Genomic DNA, 25,421 nt, shown 5'->3' on the forward strand with positions numbered 1-25,421 from the left:
GACTTGAGTTTGTGTCAGGTGGACATAAAACTCTGCCCTGGTGAGTTGACGTTCCAGACTGTCGGCTGAGTCTGATTTTTCTATGAGTTTAGGCTTTCACTCAAACACTCCCCCCCCCCCCCCCCCCCCGTCTACGCTTGCCCCTCCCACCCCAGGCACAGCCCCTCCCACCCCAGGCACCGCTCTAGACTCCAATTTGCCTTTTCCTTTCTGGCTTGCTTGTTTTTTGTTGTCGTTGTTTTTCTTGTATATTAAGGATTTCCCTTAGATAGATGACTTGCTTTCTGTGTCATTAAGTGTGGGGTCTTGTAAAGATCTGATTGGAAAGTCTGTGTGCAGGCTTCAGCATACAGCCAGAGGGGTTAATGGTACGATGTGTGTGTGTCTCCTTAACCGAGCCCTGATAGAGTATCTTTTGGACTTTACCCCTGGCATGGTGAGATTCCCCACATAGATTTTCCAATGGTATATTATATCTCTCGTTTGCCTTTGCTTAGGAATTGATATTCTCAGGATTGCTAATCCAGTTACCGTTCCGTTTGTTCCCAGCTCCATTTCCCTCTTGTTTTCACAGGTTTTCTCCTTCAGTCTGGACAAAACAGACACTTTCCCCACATCCTCAATCCGCTTTATTTTATTTCCTCTTCCTCTCCCTTACCCTCCTAACTCCTGCCTGTTATTTTCTTCTTCTTCCTCCTCCTCCTTCCCCTCCTCCTCTTCTTCCTTCCCCCTCTAACTCTCCCATCCTCTTCTTCCTCCTCCTTCCCTCCTTCTTCAAGATTTTGCTGTTCATAAGCTGGGCTAGGCTCCAACTGTCCATCTCTTTGCCTCAGCCTGTGATTATAGGCATCCACCTCCACTCTTGGCTCCTTTATTATTTCTTCTTCTTTTGAGACAGAGTCTCATGTATTCCGGGCATAGACCCAACTCTATGTGGCCAAGGACTGCTTGGATTCCAGGTGTACCCCAGCATGTTTGGTTTTCACTGTGAAGCAGATTGAAACCAGGGCTTTACACATGCTAAACCGGTGTCTGTGTGCATTTGAGAGTATGACAAATATATCGCAGGCTGGTCTCAAACTCACTAAATGGAGGAGGATGACTATGAATTGTTGATTCTCCTGCCTCTGTGTTACAAGTGCCTGGATTACAGGCATGTACTGTCACACTATCCTCAATTTTTTGGAGTACAACCTCAGGTTTTGACACAGATTATTTGGCTGCTGGTAATATATTAACATATATATGTGTACATGTATATATGTATGTGTATATATACATATGTACATAATTATATATGTACACACATAAGTATGTGTACGGATACATATATATTTATATGAAGAGCCATGCTTCTGTATAGTATGTTTTGCAAAAAGATATTAAGCCATTTCCAAAGATATTCCCCACACTCACCATCCGTCTCAATATTCTGCCCAGTGGAGGCGCCATACATTGCAAATAATATATGAAAAGTAATAAGAAGCTCTATTCCCGACAGCTTGGGGAGGGCAGGGATGAGACAAGGAGCAAAAGAACACAGACAGCCACAGCCTTCACCTCTCTGGAATAAGGAGCAAGGAGGGGAGGAGCCTAATCTCGTAGCTGATTGGTTGTTGTTCCCGGCCAACCAGAAACAGCTATTGATTTTTACTAACTGTGCGACCCGCCTCCCTGGAGGCTTTGACGCCACGTTTACAAATGAGGATGCGTTACGTAAGCGAGAGCGCCCGGACAGCCAATGAAAGCTTGGGGCGCTAATAGGCGGGTGAGGCCGCTGCCAGGTTTGGGGCGGAAGGAACATCTCTAGCAGAGACGGAGCGGAAGATGGCGGCGGAGGCGCTGCTGTCCAGTCTGTTGGGATTGCTATTTCTGGGGCTCCTGGTACCTGCGCGTCTGACGGGCGGTGTCGGGAGCCTGAATTTGGAGGAGCTGAGCGAGATGCGTTATGGCATCCAGATCCTGCCGTTGCCTGTCATGGGAGGGCAGGTGAGGGGTGTGGGGCGAGGCGAGGGTCCTGTGCAAGAGGAAGGGGCGCATAGTGGAGGAGGAAGGGCAGCTGCGCGTCTGGCGCGGGAGACCGGGGGTATGGAGAAGAGGTGGTGGTGTTCCTACGATTCACCTGGGAATGACAGGCAGACCTATCCCCGAGGACCAGGCACCGACAGGGGTGGGGCTTCCCGCTGTGGACCTCGGATCCCCAGGTCGCGGTGAAAGCACCCGAACCCTGCTAGGTGGGGAAGCGAGAGCACCCTCTCCTCTGCTCAACCGCGGCAGCTGGATGACTTGTGGCTTATTCTCTCTTCCACTGGGCACGTCCCCAGGGTCTGAAGAGGGATCTCGTTGTTCTTGGTCCCAGCCTCTGCCTCCCTGCCCCCCTTCCCGACCCTTCTTTCTCAGAGCCAAGCTTCAGACGTGGTGGTTGTGTCTTCAAAATACAAACAGCGCTATGAGTGCCGTCTACCAGCTGGAGCTATTCACTTCCAGCGTGAAAGGGAGGAGGAGACACCTGCTTACCAAGGGCCCGGGATCCCTGAATTGTTGAGCCCCATGAGAGATGCCCCTTGTCTGCTGAAGGTGAAAGGAACTGGGGTGGGCGGAGTGAAGTCTTGGGAACTGGAATGGGGGCCTTTGGGTGTTAAGGGGCCACTGGGTCACTAGATATGTTTACAGAGGGAAGAGGCGGGGACAAAGCAAAGACTGCTGAATGTAGGGAAGGATTAGGATGGAAGATCTCAAAACTGGTTAAACCAAGATCAGAAGAATGGCGGTGGGACAGGAGGAGCAGGAACCCACCTTTAAAGTCACCTTCTGCTCCTATTACTCTACCTCAAGATGCCATTGTATTCGAAGAAGTTCAGTTAGTACTTGAACACATGGGAGTCTTTATTCGAGTGCTTCAAAGATACCGTGATTTCTTATCTTTATGGAGGGCAAAGAATGACTTATGCCTTCGATCCCAGAAAAAGAAGAAAGAAAGAGAAAGGGTGTGGGTGTGGATCAGTTACACTTTAGATGTGCGTCTCCAGCCAGGAAAAGAAAAGTCCCTTCTAACAGAGTCGGGAATGTGTGATGGGGGAGAGAGAGGGAGGTAAGAACGAAATGGCAGGTTATATATCTTGGAGCCAGAAAACGGTGGTTTCACAAGGAGACAATTTTCATGCCTCCTGACTGTTCTCTTTCAATTGCCAGACCAAGGACTGGTGGACATATGAATTCTGTTATGGACGTCATATCCAGCAGTACCATATGGAAGGTGACTGACTCCTACATTTTCCCTAAGCCTTCACGATCCTATGTGGATGGTGACCCTCCCTCCTAGTCCTCCCTTCTAGGCTGATAATGAGAATAAAGTGCTTCACTGTGGCTTCCCTTACAGACTCAGAGGTCAAAGGTGACGTCCTCTTTCTTGGCTACTACCAGTCAGCCTTCAACTGGGACGACGAGACAGCCAAGGTGACTGGGGTGTGGGGCTGGAACGGACACCCAGCAGAGCTGCAGACAGATAGCCCAGGCAACAGGGAGGGTCAGACTGAGCTGGTGTGTTTCTTGGGGTTTGGTACTCATCAGGTCCCCGGAATCTGGTCCTATGACCCCCAGGTCCCTGTGGGAGGGACCCTTTCTCATGCCCTCTCCGTCCCGCCTCATCTTTCCTCCAGGCCTCCAAGCAGCATCGGCTGAAACGTTACCACAGCCAGACCTATGGCAATGGGTCCAAATGCGACCTCAATGGGAAACCCCGAGAAGCCGAAGTCCGGGTAAGTCTCCAAAGAAAGAAAATGTTCCTGGGGTAACAGCAGTTTGCCTGCTAAGGGAGGAGGATGCTTACGCTCTGAAGTCAGTAGTGTCTCTTAGGTGTAGAGCCTAGTCTCAGGCTGGTATCTAGCTGCCAGCTCAATGTCTGCCTCTTCAGAGGGAACTTAACTCTGCATTCCCCACGGGCTACCCTCAGCACATCCAGGAACATTTACTCGGTCCAGCTTTTCTCCTTTCAGTTACCTGGGCTGTAAATGTTAGCTTGAAGAAGGAAGGTGGGTGAGTTCTGCACATATGGAGGTCGGAAAGCCTGTCAGACACCCCCCTGCTGATCTTCAGTCAGCAATTAGCTCTGTGATTCAACAACGAAATGTAGGCTGGAAATAGAGATACTCAAGTTTCTGTCACAGTGCCAGGAAGGGTGAACGTTCCTCCAGTGGCCCTGTCTGCTCATTCATGCTTTACTCTGGCGATGCTGTGGACATACACGAACACAGCCCCCTTCCATCCTGGCAACAGTCATTCAGAGCATTTACATTCTTCAAAGTCTCTATAGTAAAGTGGCCATGGGGTTACTCACCCCTATAAACCCAGATCTTAGGAGTGTGAGGCAGGGGACTGCTAATTTGGGGCCACCTGTGCTCCATAGTGAATTCTAAGGACATTCTGGGTTACAGAATGAGAACCTGTCTCAAAAACAGACAAACAAGGGCAGGTACCACTCATTGCCTGAAATATTCTTATTTAATATCTGTCTCTGTCTAACCACCAAAGAGGCCCAAGTAGGAAGAGACAAAGTCTTTCTTGTTTGTTATTCTTGTCCTGGTACCAAGTAGGTGTCCAATAAGTCACTCAAGAAATAGAATAATTGACAAACAATTCCTTCCTTTCTTCCCTCCTTCCTTCCTTCCTTCCTTTCCTTCTTTCTTCATTTTTAGACTGGGTCTCTATGTAGCCCTGGCTGCCCTGGAACTCTGTATGTAGACCAGGCTGACCTTGAACTCACACAGATTTTCCTGCCTTCTGCCTCTCAAGAGCTGGGGTTAAAGTCATGCGCCACCATGCCCGGCCCCAAACTTTACCCTTGTTGACTCACCCAGAAAACCACTGTGTCCCTGCAGTGCTCCTCACACACGTGTGAGGCCACACTTCAGTGCACTCTAACATGTAGCTGCGTGGCATCCTCCCCTGTCTCCAGAACACATGCCCTGCGCCTTGGGAGGCAGGTGTCCAGGGAAGCAGGATTAGAACCATTCCAGGCAGGGTACACACCACAGGACAGCAGCCAGCGAAGCTAAGTGGGAGGCCTACGGAGAAAGTGACCTCTGAACTGATACCTGATGGAAGTTTAGCAGCAGGTGTAGAGGGGTGGGAGACAGGAAAAAGAGAGTGTGTAGGAGGAGCAGTCAAGCACAGAAGGAAAGCTTGGGAGTCAAGAAGCAATGGTGTGACCCAGGAACTGAGAGTCACCAAGATGGTGAGGGCTAGTCATAAGCAAAGAATGTGCGTATGAGATGGGAGTGGACAGCCATTAGGAGCAGGACACAGGCTAGGAGAGGTGCTGTTCTTGTGCTGAGGCAGGGAGGCCGTGAGACAGGAGTGAGCACGGTGAGACATGCTCACCCGGCTTTGGAGGCTTGCTTTGACCTGCTGCCAGCCATTGAGAGGTCAGTCAGGTAACAAGGTAATCCAGTTGAAAGGCTAAAAGTGACCCAGGGATGAAGAGAGGGGTTCAGAGGGGAAAGTCAGCAGTGGAAAAGGAAGGATTTGCAAATGACTCGGGTAGACGGTAGTGAGAGGAGGGAGCTTGGTGATGAAAAACCCTGAGTTTGGTTTTCCAAATGATACTTTTAGTGACTTTCATACACGGGAGTGGCGATGTCCCAGGTAAGCAAAGATCTGCAGGTCTGGAGAGAGATGGTATCACAGCGAGAGGCTGATCCTCACCTGTGGTTGTGGGAGCCACGGTGTGAGTAAACCAGTAAAAGCGTACAGTGTAGGAGAGAAGCTGGACGTGGTAACTCACACCTGTAATCCCAACGCTTAGGGAGCTGAGGCAGGAGGATCAAGAGCTGGAGACCAGCCTGGGGCTTTCGAGGAAGCCATCCTAGCATCTTAGAGAGTAAGTAGAAAGGGGCGTTACTGTGGCACAGGACCCAGGAAGAACAGGGCCATGTGGACTGCATCTGAACTTTCAGAAGAAGACTGGAAACTGCCGTGGGTGGTCATGGGCATCTTGGTAAGGTACAGTGTGAGTCCTTGACTCCAGGTCTTTCTGACCTGCACACTGCAGTGGTCATCCATGTTCTCTCTAGGAGCACTATCAGTGGCCTGCCTATACTATGGAGTGAAACTCCATCTCAAAAAATAAATAATAATAACCGTAGTTGTGTGGGGTTGAGGTCTGGTTAGCAGTGTGGGATCCTGCCTTTGGCATTTATGATTCTATCAATGACACTGATTTTTCTCCTTAGTTATGACACACCTCAGACAGAGCAGTCTGCTTCTGAGAGACTCGATGTTGCTGGTTTGCCACATTTGCTTTGACTCTGGTTTGGTCTTGGGAATAGTGTTTGAAACAGGGTCTTGCTCTATAGCCAAGCCCAGAACTGGCTCTGTTGTCCACCCTGCCCTCAAACTTGTGACCCTTCAGGGCCGAGATTACAGGTGTGAATCTCTCCACACAGTCTATGTTTGATTAAAGAGGGAATTAAGAGGCTAAAACACAATTAAGTCTCACCCTCTCAACTCCTCCCTCCTTGGTTGTAGAAACCACAATAATTGCCTTGGCCTTTTCTCTGTATTTTACTATAAACACACATCATACAAAGTATACATTGGGGATGGAGAGATGGATCAGCGGTTAAGAGCACTGACTGCTCTTCCAGAGGTCCTGCGTTCAAATCCCAGCACCCACATGGTGGCTCACAACCATCTGTAATGGGATCTGGTGCCCTCTTCTGGTGTGTCTGACAGCTACAGTGTACTTATATATAACAAACAAAAAAACATAAATAAATCTTTTTTAAAAAGATTTCTTATTTAAAAAATAATAAAGTATACATTGTTGCAGTTTGCTTTGTTTTTGAGACGGGATATAGTGTGGGCCTCTGACTTACTATGTAGCTGAAGCTGGCCTTGGATTCTTAACTTCCTGCCTCCACCTCCCCACCGCTGGGATCACATGCCTGAGCTGCCACTCCTGACTGCATATATTGTTTCATGCTATGGTAGGCATCAGGCTCTGTGGTAGCATACCCTAAGTTCATCCCATGGCCACAAAAAGTAAAAAGTAGCCATCTGTGGCCGTGCAGGCCTGTAAATATCGACTAAAGACACTGAGACAGGAAGGTGATGAGTTCAAGGACAGGCTACTTAGCATGCTCTCACCTCAGAAAAGGGGAAGTAAAAAATAAAATATAGCTACCATGTCCAGTACACTGCCATACTCTTGCTGATGTACTCCTGATTCAGGGCGGTGACCCGGAACTACAGCCTGGTGACTAAGATCTTACCTGTACCCTGCCGAGAAGCACTTTCAGTTCTGCTGGGTTTTGTTTTGAATCAGGTCTCAATATGTAGCTCTGTCTGTCCTGGAACTCTATGTAGACCAGGCTAGCCTCATATATAATTGTGGGAAAGAATGTGTATTACCTGAGTTCTGTTCTGTTCTTCCTCTTAGGTATACAGCTTGACGCTGGGTATCTATCTCATTTCTCAAGGTTGCATGCCCACTATTCCTGTTTCCAGAGTAGACACTTCTCTGTCTGTGGTAGTCCTGTCTCTCCCTTCCCAGCTCTCTTTTGCTTTTCTCCCTATTGATAAGCCAACTATAGGTGCATCACATGACGTTGGGTTTCTGTTGCTGGGATGAAACACCATGATGAAAAGCAACTTGGAAGGAAAGGGTTTATTCAGCTTACACTTCCACATCACTGTTCATCACAAAAGAAAGTCAGGAACTCAAACAACCAACAGGAACCCGGAGGCAGAGCTGATGCAGAGGCCATGGACGGGCGCTGCTTACAAGCTTGCTCCTCATGGCTTGCTCGGCGTGCTTTCTTTTAGCACCCAGAACCACTCTATCTCATCAATCACTAATTAAGAGACTGTCCTCCAGGCTTGCCTACAGCCAGATCTTACGGAAGCATTTTCTTAACTGAGGCTCCCTTCTTGCTAAATACTTTAGCTTGCCTCACATTGATATAAAATTTTCCAGCACATCACGTAAGTAGAATTATAAAATGTTTGTTCCGGCTAACCCAATGTGTTGTTTCCAACCATGACATAGCATTTATGGGGGATGTATTTGTTTTTGTGGCTTCCTCTTCTGTAGATGTCCCATGTTGTCCGTAAGCTCGTCTGTTGCTGGGTGCGCACATGCTCACTGTCAGTTTGAGCTATTGCGAGTACTGTAGCAGGCTCATGTAGTGACGTCTGCTTGACTGTTTCAGGGATTTGTTTCTGCCCCTACAGAAGAATGGAGTATGTCTGACTGAGGTTTGTTTACAGTGTTGGGTCTGTTGTGTTTTCCACAGCAGCTGCATCTTTTCACATTCCTGCTGGCAGTCCTGAGGGTCACTACACATCTGTGATACTTTAATTTCCAAAATTACTATGATTGTATGTACGCGAGAGTAAGATCTGCGTTGTGATTGTGGACCGGTCCCGCCATGGTATGCTTGTGGGAGTCGGCGGACACTTCGAGGGGTCCCAGGGATTGAGACAGGGTGCAGGCTTGTGCTGCAAATGCTTTTATTCTCTTGGTGTTCTGTTGCTGTGAGCAACTGTGCCCGAGACAGCTCTTGTAAAGGAGAACATTGAACTGGGGCTTGATTATGGGCTCAGGTTCGTCAGCACAGCAGCAGCATGGCTCTCCAACAGCAGCTAAGTACATCCTGATCTGCAAGTAGGGAAAGAACTTGAGCCTTTCTGAGCTTTTGAAACCTCAGAGCCCACTCCAACTATGACACACTTCCTTCAACGAGGCCACACCTCCTGATCCTTCTAATCCTTTCTAACGGTTGTGCTGGCTAGTGATTGAGCATTCAAAATCCACGAACCTTTGGGATCCGTTTCTATTCAGACCACCATACCCACTGGCTCTCTCTCTTCCTTTATGTGTATGAGTGTGTTCCCTGCTTGTGTGTGTGTGTGCCACAGCATGCTATGTCTACAGAAGCCAGAGGAGTGTGTCGAGGGCCCTGGAACTGGAGGTACAGATGACTGAGAATTAAACCAGATTGAGCAGCTAGTGCTCATAACCACTGAGCCATCTGTCTGTCCAGCCCATCCCTTTCTTTTTTGAGACAGTTTTCTTTGTGTAGTCTTGGCTGTCCTGAAACTCACTCTGTAGACCAGCCTAACTCTGAGCTTGTGATCCTTCTGCCTCTGCCTCCTTCATCAAATCCTACCTGTGAGCACCACCACAGCTGGTCTTATTTGTATCTTGAGACAGTCTCCCTATGTAGTTTAGTTGGCCTTGAAGTTATGATCCTCCTGCCTCAGCCTACTGAGTGCTGGCTTATGGGTGTGCTTACCACACTTAAATGTCTGTTATTTCTGTCGATTGAAGATTCTTGTGCATTTTTTTAATTGGCACAGGTCCTGGAGGGCCTGGAGCTTACTCTGTAGACCAGGTTAGCCTCAGACACATAGGAGATCCACTTGCCTCTGTCTCTTTAGTGCTGGGATTAAAGGCATTCTGTAACACCCCGCCTGGGTTCATTTTGACCCTTACACATTTTCTTTTTCTTTTTTTTTTTTTTTAAATTCTGGATTATTTGTTTGTTTATTATAAGTACACTGTAGCTGTCTTCAGACACACAGCAGAGGGCATCAGATCTCATTACAGATAGCTGTGAGCCACCATGTGGTTGCTAGGATTTGAACTCAGAACCTCTGGAAGAGCAGTCAGTGCTCCTAACCGCTGAGCCATCTCTCTAGCCCACATTTTGTTTTTCTTATGACTCTGTAGTAATAGAGCTGGTGTTGGTAGGCACCTTTGACTTATTCCTGATTTCATGTTTTTGCAGATTTGTGAGTGCATTGTATGTATGTACCTGTTTGTCTGGATGTGTATGCATGTGTGTAGAGGCCAGAGATTGAGGTCAGGTTTCTTTCTCTATCACTGCACACCTTCATCTTTGAGACAGGGTCTTAAATTGAACCTGGGACTCATCAGTTAGGCTGGCCAGAGCCCGAGGTCCGGGGATCTACCTGTGTCTGCCTCTCTAGGGCAGGGATTGCAGACTCACACTGCTGTAACCAGACCTTTCCTGGCTTTATTACATAGATGTATTTGCTTTATTTTATGTGTGCACGTGTTTCACACGTGTGTATGTACCATATGACCATATGCATGCACAGTAAGAAAAGGACCCCCTAGAACTGGGCTTATGGATGGCTGTGAGCTGCCACATGGGTCCCAGAGCAAACCCAGGTCCTCTGCAAAAGCAACCAGTGCTCATAACTGCTGAACCATCTCTCCAATCCCTGTCCCTGGCGTTAAGGGGGCATTTCATTCTGAGTGTGTTTTCTAGCAGCTCTTTTGCTGTTGTGGTTTTGGTTTTAAGCACCATTCATTAGGAGAATGGAGTTTCAGGCTGTGTGTCCTTGGCTGTCTATGCTGTGTAAAAGTTGGTCTGAAATTTTCCATGTCTGTCTCCTGTGGTCATAGATGAGCTTGTGGGTTTTGTTTTGTTTTTTTCATCTTTGATTTATTTATATAGTAATTTGAGCTATATTCTAAAGCTCTTTGTGTGTTCATTATATTTCTATAGTAATGTATCTCATAATGATGTTTAAATATACATAAGGGGCCAGGTGTGGTGGCGCTCCTTTAATCCCAGCACTCAGGAGGCAAAGGCAGGTGGATCTTTGTGAGTTCAAGGCCAGTCTGGTCTACATTGAGATCCAGGACAGCCACGGTTACACAGAGAAACCGTGATTCAAAACATAGGTAGATAGATAGACAGGCAGACATAAAATTGCACACACTTATGGTTACCATGTGATGCTTCAAGATACACATACCATATAATGTTTAAATAATGGAAAACCTATCTAGCTCCTCAAACATTTATCATTTCTCTATGGTGAAACATTCAAGATTCCTTCTGTAAGTCACTATTTTTACTTTATTCATTTTTAAAAAGTATTTGTATTATATTTAGGTGTATTCATGTGTGCGTATGCGTATATGTGTGTGTATTCGTGTGTGTGTGTGTGTGTGTGTGTGTGTGTGTGTGTGTGTGTGTGTTGCCCTCAGAAGTCAGAGATCAGAAGCATCAGATTCCCCCTAGAGCTACAAGTCTCTTTGAGCTGCCCAGCATGGGAGCTGGGAACAGAACTTGAGTCTTGTGGAAGAGCAATGCGTCCTCTTCCCTGCTGGACCATTTCTCCAGCTCTCTCTGTTTTATTTTTTAATACTGTTTTTAAATTGACATGCATTTGTTGTCTGTGGTGGGTTTCATACAAACATTATTGTAAATGTGTAATGAACTTAACTGTATTCACCCACTTCCTCTTCCTGTCTCCCTCCGCTCCCGCCCTCTCCATAGTTGGCTTTGCCCCCCTTCCCACCCTGTATAGTTTCACACCCACTCTCGTGTTGTGTATACATTTGTAATCTTATGTATGGATCTCTTTAAAATCTAAGCTCCACCAATATAAGAAAAAAATAAGATATTTGTCATTTTTGATAGTGACTGAATTCCCTTAAAGTGATTACTTTCTCTTAAATACGTTTTCCTATAAATATCGAGTGGTTTGGAAAACAATGGCCCCTAAGCCTGTACATTTGAATGCTTCCTCACCAGGGAGTGGAACTGTCTGAAAGGATTCAAAGGTTATGGAGGTGTGGTCTTGCTGGAGAACGTGGGGTGGGCTTCGAGGCTTTGAGCAGGCACAAGCTCTCTCTGCCTGTGGGTCAGGGTGTAAAGCCCCCAGCCCCTGCTCCCACAGTGCTCCCAGCTTCCTGCCACCTGCTAGCCAGCTCCCAACTAAATGCTTTCTCTTATAAAGTTGCCTTGGCCATGGTCCTCTTCACAGCATTTGTTTGTTCTCTTACTCATAACGTAATTCGATCGCACGTGTATAAACCACCTTTTCTCAATCTGTACCTCTGGAGTTTTGGATACCTTTGGCTGGTGTGTTTAGGGGATGCCTCTGGCAGACCCACGTCAAGGCATCCCTTCCCCCTGAGGGACCAGCCACATGACAGTATAGTACAGAATAGAGTTTATTCAGGGCATGGGAGGGGAGTTAAGAGGGTGGTAGAGGCAGAGAGAGAAAGAAGAGAGAAGAGGAGTAGAAAAGTAGAGGCCGGCCATGAGCACATGGGGGGGGGGTTAGTGGGGAAAAGAGCAAGAGGAAGAGAACAAGAGAGAGAGAAAACAGCCCCTTTTGCGGTGGCAGGTAACTGTGGGGCAGAGCACACATGGCTGTTGCCAGGTAACTGTGGGGTGAGGTTTACAGAACCCCAACATTGGCTTTCTCCATGACTTAGCTATTGAGGCCCAGAGCTCACTGTGTAGACTGAGCTGACCCCAAACTCGCATAGATCTGCATGTCTCTACCTTGTGAGTAATGAGGTTCAAGGCGTACACCACCACACCTGGCTGTTTTGGTGTTCGAGGGGCTTCCATCCTGACTTCTGCAGAGACTGTCTGCACCCACACTAGGACTGTGGGAAGGGCATCTTGTCTGTACCCTTGTGGCATCTAATGTCACTTGCTTTTCTATGCCACTATTCTGGGTAAGGTCAGGTGGAATATGGTATTTGCCTCTCCAGGACTGGTGAGGTTGATGTTTTCTCAAGTCTATTGTCCATTGATAATTGTCTGCTCATTTCCTTATTGATTATTTCTAAACGTTCTTGTTGTGGCTCTTGAGTCTTTTATAGATTGTAAGCATCACTCTTCCTCTGCCTGATCCTTAGCTAGTAATGACCATCTCTTCTGCAAGACCATCTCTACCCCATTCATCATTGTTTGGTTCTGTTTTTGTTTGCTGTGCAAAAACCTTTAAGAGGTAGGTGGGCCTCCTTGCATTCCTTTTTAGATTGATTTATTTATTGTATGATACGTGTTTTGCTTGCATTTATATGTGCATACAATGTTCATGCCTGGTGTCTGGGTGTGGAAACTAGAAGCCATGATCTTGTAGGACCAGAGTTACAGATTCCAGGTCCTCTGGAAGAGCAGTCAGTGCCCCTAACCACTGAGCCATCTCTCCAGCTCCTCTTAGGAGTTCTTGGCTAGCCTGGCCTATGTGGTGAGTTCCAGGTCAGCCAGGCTGCACGGTGAACCCTGTCTCTAAGGAAAGAGAAGCAAGTGCTGTGCATTGCTGCTAACTCCTGCTGCATAGTAGGACCACACACCTTGGATCTCCCGACTGTAAAGCAGTATCAGTTACTCAGCTTTGCTCCCTGTCTCTGCCCTGTTCCCCTGCCTCTGATGCCACTCTAATATGCCCACCTCTGTAAAATCCATTTAAAGTGTTGGTTGAGGTACCTGTCTTTCTGTGCCTGGGTTTTCTTCATTTGTTTTACTTAGGAGGATGACTCAGGTCCATCCACAGTATCACAAGCCACGAGATTTTGTCCACTTATGGCAAGTTAGCATTCTGTTGTACAGTTAAGCCACACTGTATGTGCGCTGTATATATTTCCTGTGTGTGTGCGTGTGTGTGTGTGCGTGCGTGTGCGCGTGTGTGTGTGTGTGCGCGTGTGCGTGCATGTGCGTGTGTGTGTGCGTGTGCGTGTGTGTGTTGATTGCGTGTGTTTACAGGAGTCAGAAGTCTGTGTTGGGTGTCTTACTCTGTAACCCTGCATAATTTTTTTAAAGTGTAGTCTAAAGAATATGAGCTTTGGCTTGAATGTTGAATATGTGTGTGTGCCATGTGTGTCTGGTACTGCTCTCCTGGAACTAAAGTTACATATGGTTGTTAGCCACCATGTAGGTTATGGGAAACGAACCCAAATCCTCTGCCACAGTGTGCGTGTGGAAGTCAGAACCACATGCAGGAGTCAGCTCTCAGCTTCCTCCACTGGTGTCCTGGGGGTTGAACTCAGACTTGGTAACCGACACCTTTACCCATGAAGCCGTTTTGCCTTATTTTTTGGGACAGGATCTCTCACTGTACCTGGAGGTACAGCTGATTCAGCTAGAGTGGCTAGCCAGCAGTCTCTTGGGGGTTTGTGTGAACACTTTTACAAATGAGCTATCCCCTAGCTGAGCTGTCCCAAAGATGCACCAGGCATTTTTGTTCACGTATCAGCTGATAGACACTGGGGCTGCACCCATATCTCGGCTGTCATGACTGAATGCAGTATGTCTTCACCGTGTTTTCTCTCTCCCGTTTATTTACTTAATCATTTACTTATTTACTTCTCTGAGACAGGTCTCATGTAGTCAGGACGTCCTTGAACTCCTCATTCTCCTGCGTTTACCTCCCAAGTGTGTGATTACAAGCAGAGCCACCGTGCCCTGTGTGTCCCAGGGAGCAAATGTAGAGCTTTGCACGCCAGGCAAGCAGTCTGCCCCTGTGGTGCACCAGCGCACCTCGGCCCTTCCTCACGGCAGTCATGTGACGGCCGCCGTAGTATGTTGAAGACTTTCCACAGCAGCTGCAGTAGTCCACGTCCCCACCAACAGTGTGGGGACCCCTGCTCTGCACAGCCTCCTGGCTGTTGGTGTCTTTTCCTTTCGTTAAAACCGTCACATCTGGAGTAAGGTGATGCCTCACTGTGGTTTCGGTTTGCATTTCCTGATAACCAGAGGTGATGAACATTTTAAAAACTTACTTCCTGCTGTTTGTGTGTCTTTGCGAAATAATTAATTTTGTCTGTTGTTTCTTTTTTCTTCTTTTTAAGTTCTGAGATGCTGATAGATTTGTTGCTCATTTTTAACCAAGTTGTCTGGTTCTTGCTATTGAGTTCCTTGTATGTTCTGGATATTAATCCCTGGACAAGTTTGCAAACACTTCCTCCTATTCTGGGGATTGTCACTATTACATCTTATTTACTGTGCATGTGTGTACACATGTGTGCATGTTGTATCTGTGTGATGTATGTGTACCACGTGTAGAGATCAGAGGACAACCTGTGAGAGTCAGTTCTCTCCTGCTATATTCTGGATCCCCAGGGTTGAACATGTCAGGCTTGGTGCAAGTGCCTCATTGGGTGAACCTTCTCTCTGGCCCCTCTTCACTCTTTAAAAAAAGTATTTATTTACATCAGTGTGTGTTTGTGTGTGTGTGTGTGTGTGTGCGCGTGTGTGTGTGTGTGCGCGCGCGCGCGCTCTAGTGTGCATGTTTGGAGTGATAAGCAGTTGTAAGCTGCCTAATGTGGGTTCTGGAAATTGAACTCAGGTCCTCTGCAGGTCAATAGGTGTTCTTAACCACTGAGCTGTGGTGTGGGGAGACCTGTTCCCTTGCTGTTGGAGCTGCCTCACCTTCATTTCCGCTGCTGCCACAGGATGGGGGCGGTGCAACGATTTTGGGAGAGGAGATCTCTTTCCGTGTGTTACAGCTTTTATGACAGAAGCTCTCAGCTGATGGAGTAATTCCTGCACACCTTTAATATTTCTGGGTAGTCTTATATACAGTTTGGGATGGGTCAGGGTCTGACCACAGGTACTTCCTATTGGCTTGGCCTGAGAGCTTAGGAATGCGTCATCTACGTATTCGGGGGTGTGGTCCTGCTTCTGTGTGAAGTGTGGTCCCAGTCCTCACCTGCAGATCCGCCCGGGAGACTAGGAAGCTCCTGCCGTCCCTTAGGGTCCTCGTGGCTTCTTATCTCGACCAGAAATCAGGGTCATTCAAGGCCACGGCCCCACACCGAGCCGTCTCTCCAGCCACTTCTCCCCATTCCTCTGATCCTTCCTGTGTGCAGAAGCTTTAGTCAGCCATGATGTGTTTTAGTAGATGCCTATTAGTACCCTAATGTTTTAATTGACTTTTAAGCAATTTTCCGTAAGTAAATTGGTCTTCAATTTTCTTGTATTATCATTATTTTGTTTTGGCCATCAACACGCATTAACTTTATAAACTCTCAAGGAGCGTGCCTAGTTTTTAAAAACTAATTAATTGGTTAATTTCGTGTATATATGTGTGCAGTTGTCAGAGGGCAGCTTTCAGGAGTTGGCTCTTGTCCACCTTCTTGAGGCAGTCTCTCTCTCTCTCTCTCTCTCTCTCTCTCTCTCTCTCTCTCTCTCTCTCTCTCTCTGTTTCTCTCTCTCTCTCTCTCTCTCTGTCTCTCTCTGTCTGTCTCTGTCTCTCTGTCTCTCTCTTCGTCTCTCCCTCTCTCCCTCTCTCTCTCCCTCCCTCCCTCCCTCCCTTCCTCCCTCTCTCTCCCTCCCTCTCTCTTTGCTGCTGCTTCTTTGCCCCTACTCCAGACTAGATGGCTCTATTCTCCTGTAAACCATTTCCCCAGTCTGAGTTTTCTCCCTACAAACCCCCCCACTTTAATTCTCTGGAACATAAATATTCTTTTTGTTTGTTTGTTTTGCTTTTCAAGACAGGGTTTCTTTGGTGGCCTTGGCTGTCCTAGAACTCACTCTGTAGAGCAGGCTTATATCAAACTCACAGAGATCTGCCTACCTCTGCCTCCCAAGTGCTGGGATTAAAGGCCTGTACCATTCTGGGGGCTGGAGAAATGGCTCACTGGTCACTAATTGTTCTTTCAGAGGTCTTGAGTTCAATTCCCAGCACCTCCTTGGCAGCTCATGACCATCTGTAATGGGATCTGATGCACTTCTCTGGCCTCCACAGACACTAGGCACAAATGCAGTCAAGATGAATAGCTTTTAAAAACTTTTTATTCAAATTCAAGTTCCCTTGCTCCCACTGGGCCATGGGGCCAGCCCATAGCCTTTTTTCTTTTCTTTTTCACATTCAGGTTTACCTGCATGTATGTCTGTGTGAGTGTGTCAGATCCTCTGCAACTGGAGTTCAGGACAGTTATGAGCTGCCATATGGGTGCTGGGAGTTGAACCCAGATCCTCTGAAAGAGCGGCCAGTGCTCTTAACCACTGAGGCATTGCTCTGGCCCGCAGCCCACAGACTTAAATGTGGTTCCAAGCACATTTCTGGGAAGCATACACCTGTGAGCTCTTTCCAGCTCAGTACATGAAGAGCTCCAGATGTTGAACAGATGCTGTTCTTCTGTCCCACATCTGCAGGCTTACTTCTGGGTGGTCCCGGAGGTGGGCGTGTGGGTCGTCCTAAGTCCATTAACACAGACATGCTGCCGAGTGGTCTTCTCCTCATCCCTGCAGAGGGTTCACAGAGCATCCTCTGTCGCACTGATGAATTACCTGGCTTAGGAACCCCGCTCTCCTCCCAGCCTGGAGGCTGGTCTCTATAGCCTGCCAGCCTGGTATGTTTTTAACTTTAGGAATTTAGCTAATCATTGGCTATGCATCAGATAAGGAATGTTTTAGGATGGTTTTATTTTGCATTTCTCTTGAGAAAAGATGTGTGATTTTCCTTGTCTCTAAGAATCTCTTGTCAGCTCAGCACTGAGAAGACAGAGGCAGGAAGATCACTGTGAGTTCAAGGCCAGCCTGGTTTAAATACAGAATTCCAGGGCAGCCAGGGCTACACTGTAAGACAATCTCCAAACCAGCAAAAAAAAAAAAAAAAAAAAAAAGGCTCTAGTCCCCTTTACACTTGTTTTGTCTTTTTGAGACACGGTTTCTCTGTGTAGCCCTGGCTGTCCTGGAACTCACTCAGTAGACCAGGCTGTCCTGGAACTCACTGAGTAGCCCAGGCTGTCCTGGAACTCACTCAGTAGCCCAGGCTGTTCTGGAACTCACTCAGTAGCCCAGGCTGTTCTGGAACTCACTCAGTAGACCAGGCTGTCCTGGAACTCAAAGAGATCCACCTGCCTCTGTGTCCTATGTGCTGGTCAAAGGCTTGTGCCACCATGCCCAGCACCTTTACACTTTAACCAGTGTTCCCTTTGCCAGTTCCCTGGTGACTTGTCCATTCTGGTGGCTGTGCAGACATTCTTGTAGCCCTTTCTCCTCGGCACCGAGGACTGAATGAATCTGGCTTTGAGCTAAGCAGAGGCTGCACCCCGCCCCGCCGCCATCCTGTGAGGTCCTGGGTAGGGTGACATCGCCCATCCCCCAGGCTCCTAAAGCTTCTGTTTTGTGCAGAACATAATTTGGTCCCCCCCCCCCCAGTTTAATTCACATTTTCAGTACCGTTCTTAGTGTGTGTAAACACGGCTTACTTTTGTTGTCCTTGGCTGGCTGGGGAGGGTTTGCTTGTTTGTAGCCTTAGCCTCGCAGTGTCGGGGCAAGGGCATGTGAGGCCCTTCCACAGCCACGTTCCATGCTGCGAGAATGACTGTGTGTTGTGTCTGCTCAGGTCTTGGTCTGTTGTCTCCCTGTGTTTTACCTTACCAGTTGTTTGTTCCCTACAGAAAGCCACAACAAGGAACTGGCCACTTCCTCAGGAACTACTCTGGGTGCATCTTGGTGCTGCGGTTGAACCCAGGTGTCTTCCTCTTCGGCCTCGTTTTTATCTTCCTCCTGTTCAGGAAGCTGTCTGTCTCTTAGATCTTTCCCATGCTCAATCCGAAGTCAGTCCTCTTGGCAAGGATCTTGCCTGTGATTTGTTTGTTTAAAACACCACCAACAGTATGCCTCGCGGCCCTGTAGACTCCAGGTTTCGTGGTAACATTTATGGGCATACTTTGCTGAACCATATTTGTTCCCCTGGGGCCACGTGATCTTGTAGTTGGAATGTAGGTGGCCACAGGAAAGACTATGTTCCAAGAGCCTGGAGAACTTCTGGTGGTGCCTTGCCTTTTCCTTGTGTTGGCCGTTTTGGTAAATCACCAGGCTAGCTCAGCAGGAAGCCGCTTGTGCTGCCCAAGTCTGGGCTTGCACACTGAGGACTCACAAGAACCGAAGAGCCAGAGGGCCATCCAATTGCCAACACATTTCTCTGACTCTGAGGCCAAACCAGACAGCACAAGCTTGGGTCTTGGGTGAGGTGGACAGACACACATTCACTTCAGTGTGACACATACAGACACACAGTAGATGCCTTGTGACTCAGACCCACTGTGGCCAGATGGGGCTAGACAAGACCAGACTTCCTAGATAGTTCCTGCAGTGGTGGCTGGGTCCCTGGATTTGCTGTTTGTTTATTTGTTTGTTTGGCAGATGGTCTCTGTAGCTCTGGCTGGTTTGAACTGTTGAGGGTAGGGGTGACCTCGAACTCCTAATCTTTCTCCTCCCTCTGAGTGCTGGGATCGTAGGTGTGTGCCTCTGCTTGTTCTTTGAACTCAGCGTTTGCATTTGAAAGTGAGGTATGTGTCAACGCTCTTGTAGTTTGAAATTATTTGACTTACAGGTTTCCAACATTGAGCCAACTTTCCATTCCCAGTACTCAGTCTAGTCTTGTGCGTCCCCACACGTCACACTCCTCCAAGTGCCGTGAGGACAGGTGTGCACCTCGGTTTGTTAATTTGAATGTTGTTGTGCACTTGCCCGGGTGTGTGGAGGTCAGAGGGCAAATTCAGGTCTTGGTCCTCGCCTTCCGTCTTGTTTGAAACAGGATATTTTGTTTGCTGCTTTGAATTCAGGGCTAACCAGCACATAAGCATCCAGGGATCTGACCCACCTCCCAGCCTGCTCTAGGAGTTTTGTGGTAACCTGGGGAGTCCAGATTAGGTACCCACCCTTTTATAGCAAGTCCTTTACCCACTGAGCCATCTCATCGGACTCATGAGCCATACTGACCTGTAAGAATCCTTCCTAGTTTCCACCTCTTCACTTATCTGTATCTGTCCCTACCGTTCTCTTTATAAAACTGTGCTGACCTCAGAAGATTAGAAAATGAAGTCAGGGCTGTGGTATAGCTCAGTTCTTGTTGCCTGACAGTCGGGGTTCAGTCCCCAAGACCCATGCAGTAAGGGAGAGAATCAACTCCCACAGGCTGCCCTCTGACACACACAGATGTACATATACACATACACACATACACTCTCAGATATACACTCACATGCATGCACACACACACACACACACACACACCACACATCCCTGTTTGACCTTCTGAGGTTTAACCTTTTCCAAGCTCACCAGTGTTCTGTGACATTTTCAGTTTCTGTATCCTGGCCAGTACCTGGTGTCACCTTCCTCAGTGTGGCCCTTGTAGTGAGTGTGGTCGAGAGTCATTTCCTGTGGTTCTGATGGGCACTTCCTGGACAGGGTCAGGGCTACTCCTCTCTTAAGCAGTCTCTAGTTAGCTCTTCCCACATTTTAAAATTGGTTATTTATCTTTTTAATATTACAATCCAAACATTCTTCCTTCCTTTCCTTCTTTGTTTGTTTCTTTTTTTGTGTCAGGATCTTACCCTTGAGTCCGATTCCCCCACTTCGGCCTCCCTAGTGTTAGGATATAGTTACAGCCCACAAAGCACTCCTACATCTCTCATTGGTTTAATTAGTCTTTTATTTTTTTTAACCGAAGCCCAGGCTGGTCTTGATTTTCCAGCAGTCGTGTGGTGTTGGCCTCCTGAGTGAAGGGTTATAGGTGTGCCCCACTGTGCTCAAACAGGAATGGAAGCCTTTGTGGGTGCCTGTCATCTTTGCTTAGGGACCACACGTTTCTGCCACTTCTCAGCTGGCTACCTGAGGAAGGGTCTGAACTACGTCATTCGATATGTTTTCATGTCCTGGGCGACCGAGCTGGTCCTTACTGCCTTCCTTGCTGGGTCTTTGTGACAACCAAGTAACTGAACCTGTGTAACACACCATGTGCACAACCGTGGGGCTCTGCATCCCACACGGTGTGTCTCAGTGTCTGCTGTAAGAACTCCTGGTGGTTTGGTGGTTCTTATGAGCGAGCCTCCCTTCTTGCCCTGCCACAGTTCCTGTGTGACGAGGGCGCTGGCATATCTGGGGACTACATTGATCGAGTAGATGAACCCTTCTCCTGCTCCTACGTCCTGACCATTCGGACCTCTCGGCTCTGCCCACACCCTCTCCTCCGCCCGCCGGCCAGCGCTGCCCCACAGGCTATTCTGTGCCACCCAGCCCTGCAGCCTGAGGAGTACATGGCCTACCTCCAGAGGCAAGCTGGTGAGCGCACAGGAGGGCGAGGAGAGCCGGGGCCATGCTGCCGGCCACCCTGCCGGGGGTGGGGGGGGCCACGCTGACGGCCCCTGACGTGTGTGCTGGTTTTTCGGTAGAGTCAAAGCAGCATGAAGAGAAGACCACAGAGGGACTTCAAGACACAGATCGTCAAGTGTGGAGTGGGAGCAAGGCTGCCAGAGAACCCCCAAAGAAAGAAGGTAGGACGTGGCCTTGGCCAGTCGTGATGCTTTCTTCCCGCCTCCCTGTCCTGTGCTGACAGTTGTGGGTGGCAGCATAAGAGGGAATGTATCACCTCCAAATTTGCTTCCTTCTTCTCCTCCCCCTTTCCCACATCTGTTCTCCACACCCCAGATGTGAGCCCAGCCAAGGAAGATAAGGAATCAGTGTTTTGGAAAATGCTTCAGGAGCCAGAGGAACAGGCCACAGGCAGAGAGGAGGCACAGGCAGGGGTGAGATCAGGCCTCTCCGCTGTCCCCAACAAGCTTGGACTCAGGCCCTGGGATGGGTAGGGTCCCTCAAGCCAAGGTCTACGAGGTGACCTCTGTCTGTCTAGGGATGAAAGGATCATGGAGGGCAGAGACAAGCCCTCACACCTGAGTCTGCCCTTTCTCCTCATCAGGAACAGGACCTGAACCAGGAGGCTGCAGCAGACCCAGCTCCAACCCCTCCCAACGGTCAGTCAACCCTGTGTTCTCAGCTCTTAGATGGAGTAGAATTGAGCTACTCAGGAGAGTCGGGAGTCAGGACATTGAGTCCATTCTTCCCCACATGCCTGTGTCTCCTGGTGCCAAGAACTAAGCCCAGACCCATGCACAATAATGCTTTACCTCTAAGCCATCCAACAGCCTGGCCCCAGTGAGCCCACTGTCACTGTTAGCTTCTTTCTGATCAGCAGGACCACGTAAGGAGGTCAAAGGGCACTTACCTGCACTCCCCTGCTGTGTCATGCCAAGTCAGTTTGCCCACCTATAGATGGGGGGAGGGTAGATGGAAGTGGACCACAGTAGGCGGCCTAGAGCTAAGCAGCTGAAAGACTCCAATAAGTAGGAGCCCAGAGCTCTGAATCTCCTGTATGTCCTAAAAACTAAGTCTGGGGGAGGGGGAGCTGGCAGTACCCCACCATGAGCCCACTGAGGACCACGCTCCCTAAGGGATTTGCTGCCTTCTGCCAGCTTCCTGAGGCAGAGACTGTGGTCCTCACCCCTCACGCCTCTCCTCAGGCATCAAGAGACAATTTAAAATGCAGAATGCCCACACCTACTCTCTTTTCTCATCTCAGATTTTCAGAATAATGTGCAGGTCAAACTCATCCGGAGTCCTGCAGACTTGATTCGACTGATTGAGGAGCTGAAAGGTGCAGAGAAGGTACAGCCTGCCCAGGGCCAGCGGGAACGCCTCCTCATTGTGCGCATTTGAGAGGAGATTTTTTACCTGGGATAAACTGGCCCCAGTAGGACCCAGTCCTGCCCCCGACTCCCATCCTGCCCTTCCCATGGCCCCTACTACCATGTCCTGCCCCCCACATACTACGATGGACTCCTTCAAACTCTGCAACTGCTCCCCAACTCCTGACCCAGGGGAAGCCAAGCGTAAGGCAGGAGCAGCCTGAAGATGATACCACAGAGACCCCTCAGAAGGAAGCAGAGGCCAAGGGAAAGGGTGGAGAACCCCGGGGCCTTGTGGAAGAAGAGGATGAGGAGGAGGAGGACGAGGAGGATGAGCAGCAGCTCCTGGGAGAGTTCGAGAAGGAGCTGGAGGGGATGCTGCTGCCCTCTGACCGAGAGCGCCTCCGCTCCGAGGTGAAGGCTGGCATGGAGCGAGAGCTGGAAAACATCATCCAAGAGGTGAGCCACGCCCTCCTGCGGCTGCCACAGTGCACTCACGCACTCACGGGAGCTCCTAGTGTGGTGGCTGCTCCTTAGTGAAAAGGGGAGATGCGCCCCCCCCCCCCCGCCGTCTCCTCCCTAACTGCAGCCCTCTATGGGCTTTGCAGACAGAGAAGGAACTGGACCCAGAAGGGTTGAGGAAGGAGTCCGAGCGGGAGCAGGCAATATTGGCTCTAACATCCACCCTGGACAAACTCATCAAGAGGCTTCAGGAGAACCAGAGTCCAGAGCTTGTGCAGAAATACAAGAAAAGGAGAGTTGTTCCCCAAAAGCCTCCCCCATCAGCACACCCTACAGGTAAGAGCAGTCCCCAGAGGGTACAGCCTCAGCAGGTTCCTCTCCCTCCCTCGGGAGCACTGTGCCCCTGCAGGGACACCTCACAGCTGGAAGAGCAGGCCTGGCTCTGGTTCACTCTATGCCTGGTGGTCTGCCTGGCACATAGGCAGAAACTAAGTGGACATGAGTCTGGAAGCTGAAAAGCTCATCATGAAGAAGGAAGGGGCTCTATCCAGCCTCCCTGTGGGTGGGAATTGGGGAAAAGGAGGCACTTTGGGAGTTTCTGTAGTGGACGTGGAGGTGGACAAATGGAAGCTGGTATTGGGGCCTCTCTGCAGCAGGAAGGTCTGCGGTTGTGGTGCTAATAGGCAAGCCCACTGGCCCGGGCCACCAGCCAGGGCACACTTTTGTGATCCCTTCTTCCATCTCCTTGTGCTCATTTCATGGGACTCTGCCGGATGGAGGTGGGCCATTCCAGCTTCAAACCTTCTCCTCCGCCTTTTTGGTTAAACACTGAAAGGCTGTTAAGTCTGCGGGAAACTGAGCCCTGGCTTTCCAACCTGCTCCATAAAGCAGAACACCTTTGTAGGTGCAGGTGGCCTGGCCTGGCTTTTGGAAAACAGCGGTTGGGGTGGGGGTGGGGTCTACCCTTAGGGAAGGGTATGTTTTTGAACCCTGGATCACATACATGGCTTAGGGAGAGGCCACCTCACTGCCCTTCACCCCGCAGTCACGGCTCTGCTTTGTGTCTCCCTGTGTCTTCCCCTCTAAGAGGAGCCCGAGCACAGAGTCCGGGTCCGAGTCACCAAGCTCCGTCATGGAGGCCCCAATCAGGACCTGACTGTCCTGGAGATGAACCGGGAAAACCCACAGCTGAAACAGATCGAGGGGCTGGTGACTGACGTGCTGGAGAGGGAGGGGCTCACGGCTGAAGGTGGGCCCTGAGGGGCGGTGCTTAAAGCTGTCAGAAGGGCTTGCCGCTGGAGTGGCAGGGCTGGGTCAAGGTGGACTGGAGACCTCACCTTGGGCCCTGGAGGGCAGGGGACCCTCTAAAGCCCCCAGTCTCCCCCCTCCTCACTACACATATTGTTCCTGCCAGGCAAGATCGAGATCAAAATTGTGCGGCCCGGGGCTGAAGGTAAGGAGGAAGACACACGCTGGTTGACTGATGAGGACACAAGGAACCTTAAGGAGATTTTCTTCAATATCTTGGTGAGATATCCTATGCACATCTCGGCCCCTGGTATACCACTGTATAAATCAGGGTCTGGTCAGCTGCCACCTACCCATCCCTGTGTTTGTAGAGCCCGGTCCTCCGGTCTCAGGTGACTAACGCTAAGCCTCAGGTACTGCCCAGGAGAATCCACTGGGAGGCAATCTAATAGTCCCGGCCTCCCACCGAGGTCTCAGGACCTCCTGAGATCCCACAGCACAGGGCTAACCTTGGCTCAACCCCTCTTTCCTCCCAGGTGCAGGGAGCCGAAGAAGCCAACAAAGAGCGTCAGCGACAGAATGAGCTGGAGAGCAATTACCGCCGCGTGTGGGGCTCTCCGGGTGGTGAGGACACGGGGGACCTGGAGGAGTTTGACTTCTGAGACCACCCTGCCAGGCCCTTTAAGGATTCCTGCATCTTCCTGACCAGCTCTGCCTCCTAAACCCCCACCCTGGGGCCCTGGAGGCAAAAAGGCAGATTGGAGCTCAGCACTGGACTTCAGGGGCTCAGCCCCAGGATGTGTGAGGGTATGCGGGACCGTGAGGGTGTGAGGGTTTGCGGGACCGTGAGGGAGAGCTCTTGCAGCTCCAGGGAGCCACCTAAGGCCTCAGCCAGGCCTATGGGTTCCACTTCCCAAACATGCCCTTCTTTGCCCCTTTAGCTTTTCCTGTCCCCCAACTTCTCAGCACTTAATCCCACTCCCCCCAGAGACTTGTTGAGACCTTGTGGGTGGGCGTGGCGGGAACAGCAGGACTGTGCAGTTTTTCCAAATCCAAGAAAGCAGATCCCCAGCCCCACCTTGTCCCACCGTACCTTGATTCCCTGTTACCAACCATTGCCTCTCCCTCGGAATCCCTACTTCCTGTCTCTGCTGTCCTGTTACCCGTGCTTCTGAGCCCAGACTATCTCTCGTCACTGAGGGAATGGGAGACCCTACATTGTCACCTCATAAACAATCCCAGCAAAAGGGGTTGGAGATGGAGCCACCCCCTTGTTCTTCAGCAATCAGGTTTCTAAATAAAAAACTGGACTGTCGACTCTTCAGGCTTTGTTGGGAGGGAGGGCGATCAGGGAGAAGCTCTGTTCAAGAAGCGTGTTCTCGGGTCCCGCTTGCTATGCATTTCCTAGAAAGTGTCAGTGTGTCCTAGGGTACACAGGAGAGCAGGACAG

The 25,421-nt window shown here is 49.5% G+C and overlaps 1 protein-coding gene across 3 annotated transcripts; it reads left to right on the forward strand.

Annotated features, from left to right (window-relative positions):
* Positions 1–1,815: 1,815 nt before the first annotated feature.
* OS9 (OS9 endoplasmic reticulum lectin) lies at positions 1,816–25,271 on the forward strand. 3 transcript variants are annotated; one of them, XM_080935160.1, is made up of 15 exons: positions 1,816–1,989; positions 2,401–2,577; positions 3,193–3,256; positions 3,380–3,456; positions 3,660–3,758; positions 20,651–20,861; positions 20,972–21,073; positions 21,228–21,325; positions 21,496–21,550; positions 22,156–22,241; positions 22,454–22,720; positions 22,870–23,059; positions 23,811–23,972; positions 24,138–24,250; positions 24,508–25,271. In XM_080935160.1, the coding sequence occupies exons 1-15, from the start codon at positions 1,828–1,830 to the stop codon at positions 24,631–24,633; spliced, it is 1,989 nt and encodes a 662-aa protein (XP_080791286.1). In that variant the 5' UTR covers positions 1,816–1,827; the 3' UTR covers positions 24,634–25,271. The 3 variants fall into 3 exon arrangements, with proteins under 3 accessions (XP_080791286.1, XP_080791287.1, XP_080791288.1); XM_080935161.1 differs by lacking the exon at positions 23,811–23,972; XM_080935162.1 differs by lacking the exon at positions 24,508–25,271 and having other exon boundaries at positions 23,813–23,972; positions 24,138–24,243.
* The last annotated feature ends 150 nt before the right edge of the window (positions 25,272–25,421 follow it).

The sequence above is a fragment of the Micromys minutus genome (genome assembly GCF_963924665.1).
Source record: "Micromys minutus genome assembly, chromosome: 22".
In the NCBI taxonomy this organism is placed as follows: domain Eukaryota; kingdom Metazoa; phylum Chordata; class Mammalia; order Rodentia; family Muridae; genus Micromys; species Micromys minutus.

Coding starts and splice junctions, on each gene's coding strand:
- OS9 (XM_080935160.1), top strand. CDS start 1,828: ATGGCGGCGGAGGCGCTGCTGTCCAGTCTGTTGGGATTGCTATTTCTG. Junction 21,551..22,155: donor AGCTCCAACCCCTCCCAACG/GTCAGTCAACCC, acceptor TTCTCATCTCAG/ATTTTCAGAATAATGTGCAG. Junction 22,242..22,453: donor AGCTGAAAGGTGCAGAGAAG/GTACAGCCTGCC, acceptor CTCCTGACCCAG/GGGAAGCCAAGCGTAAGGCA.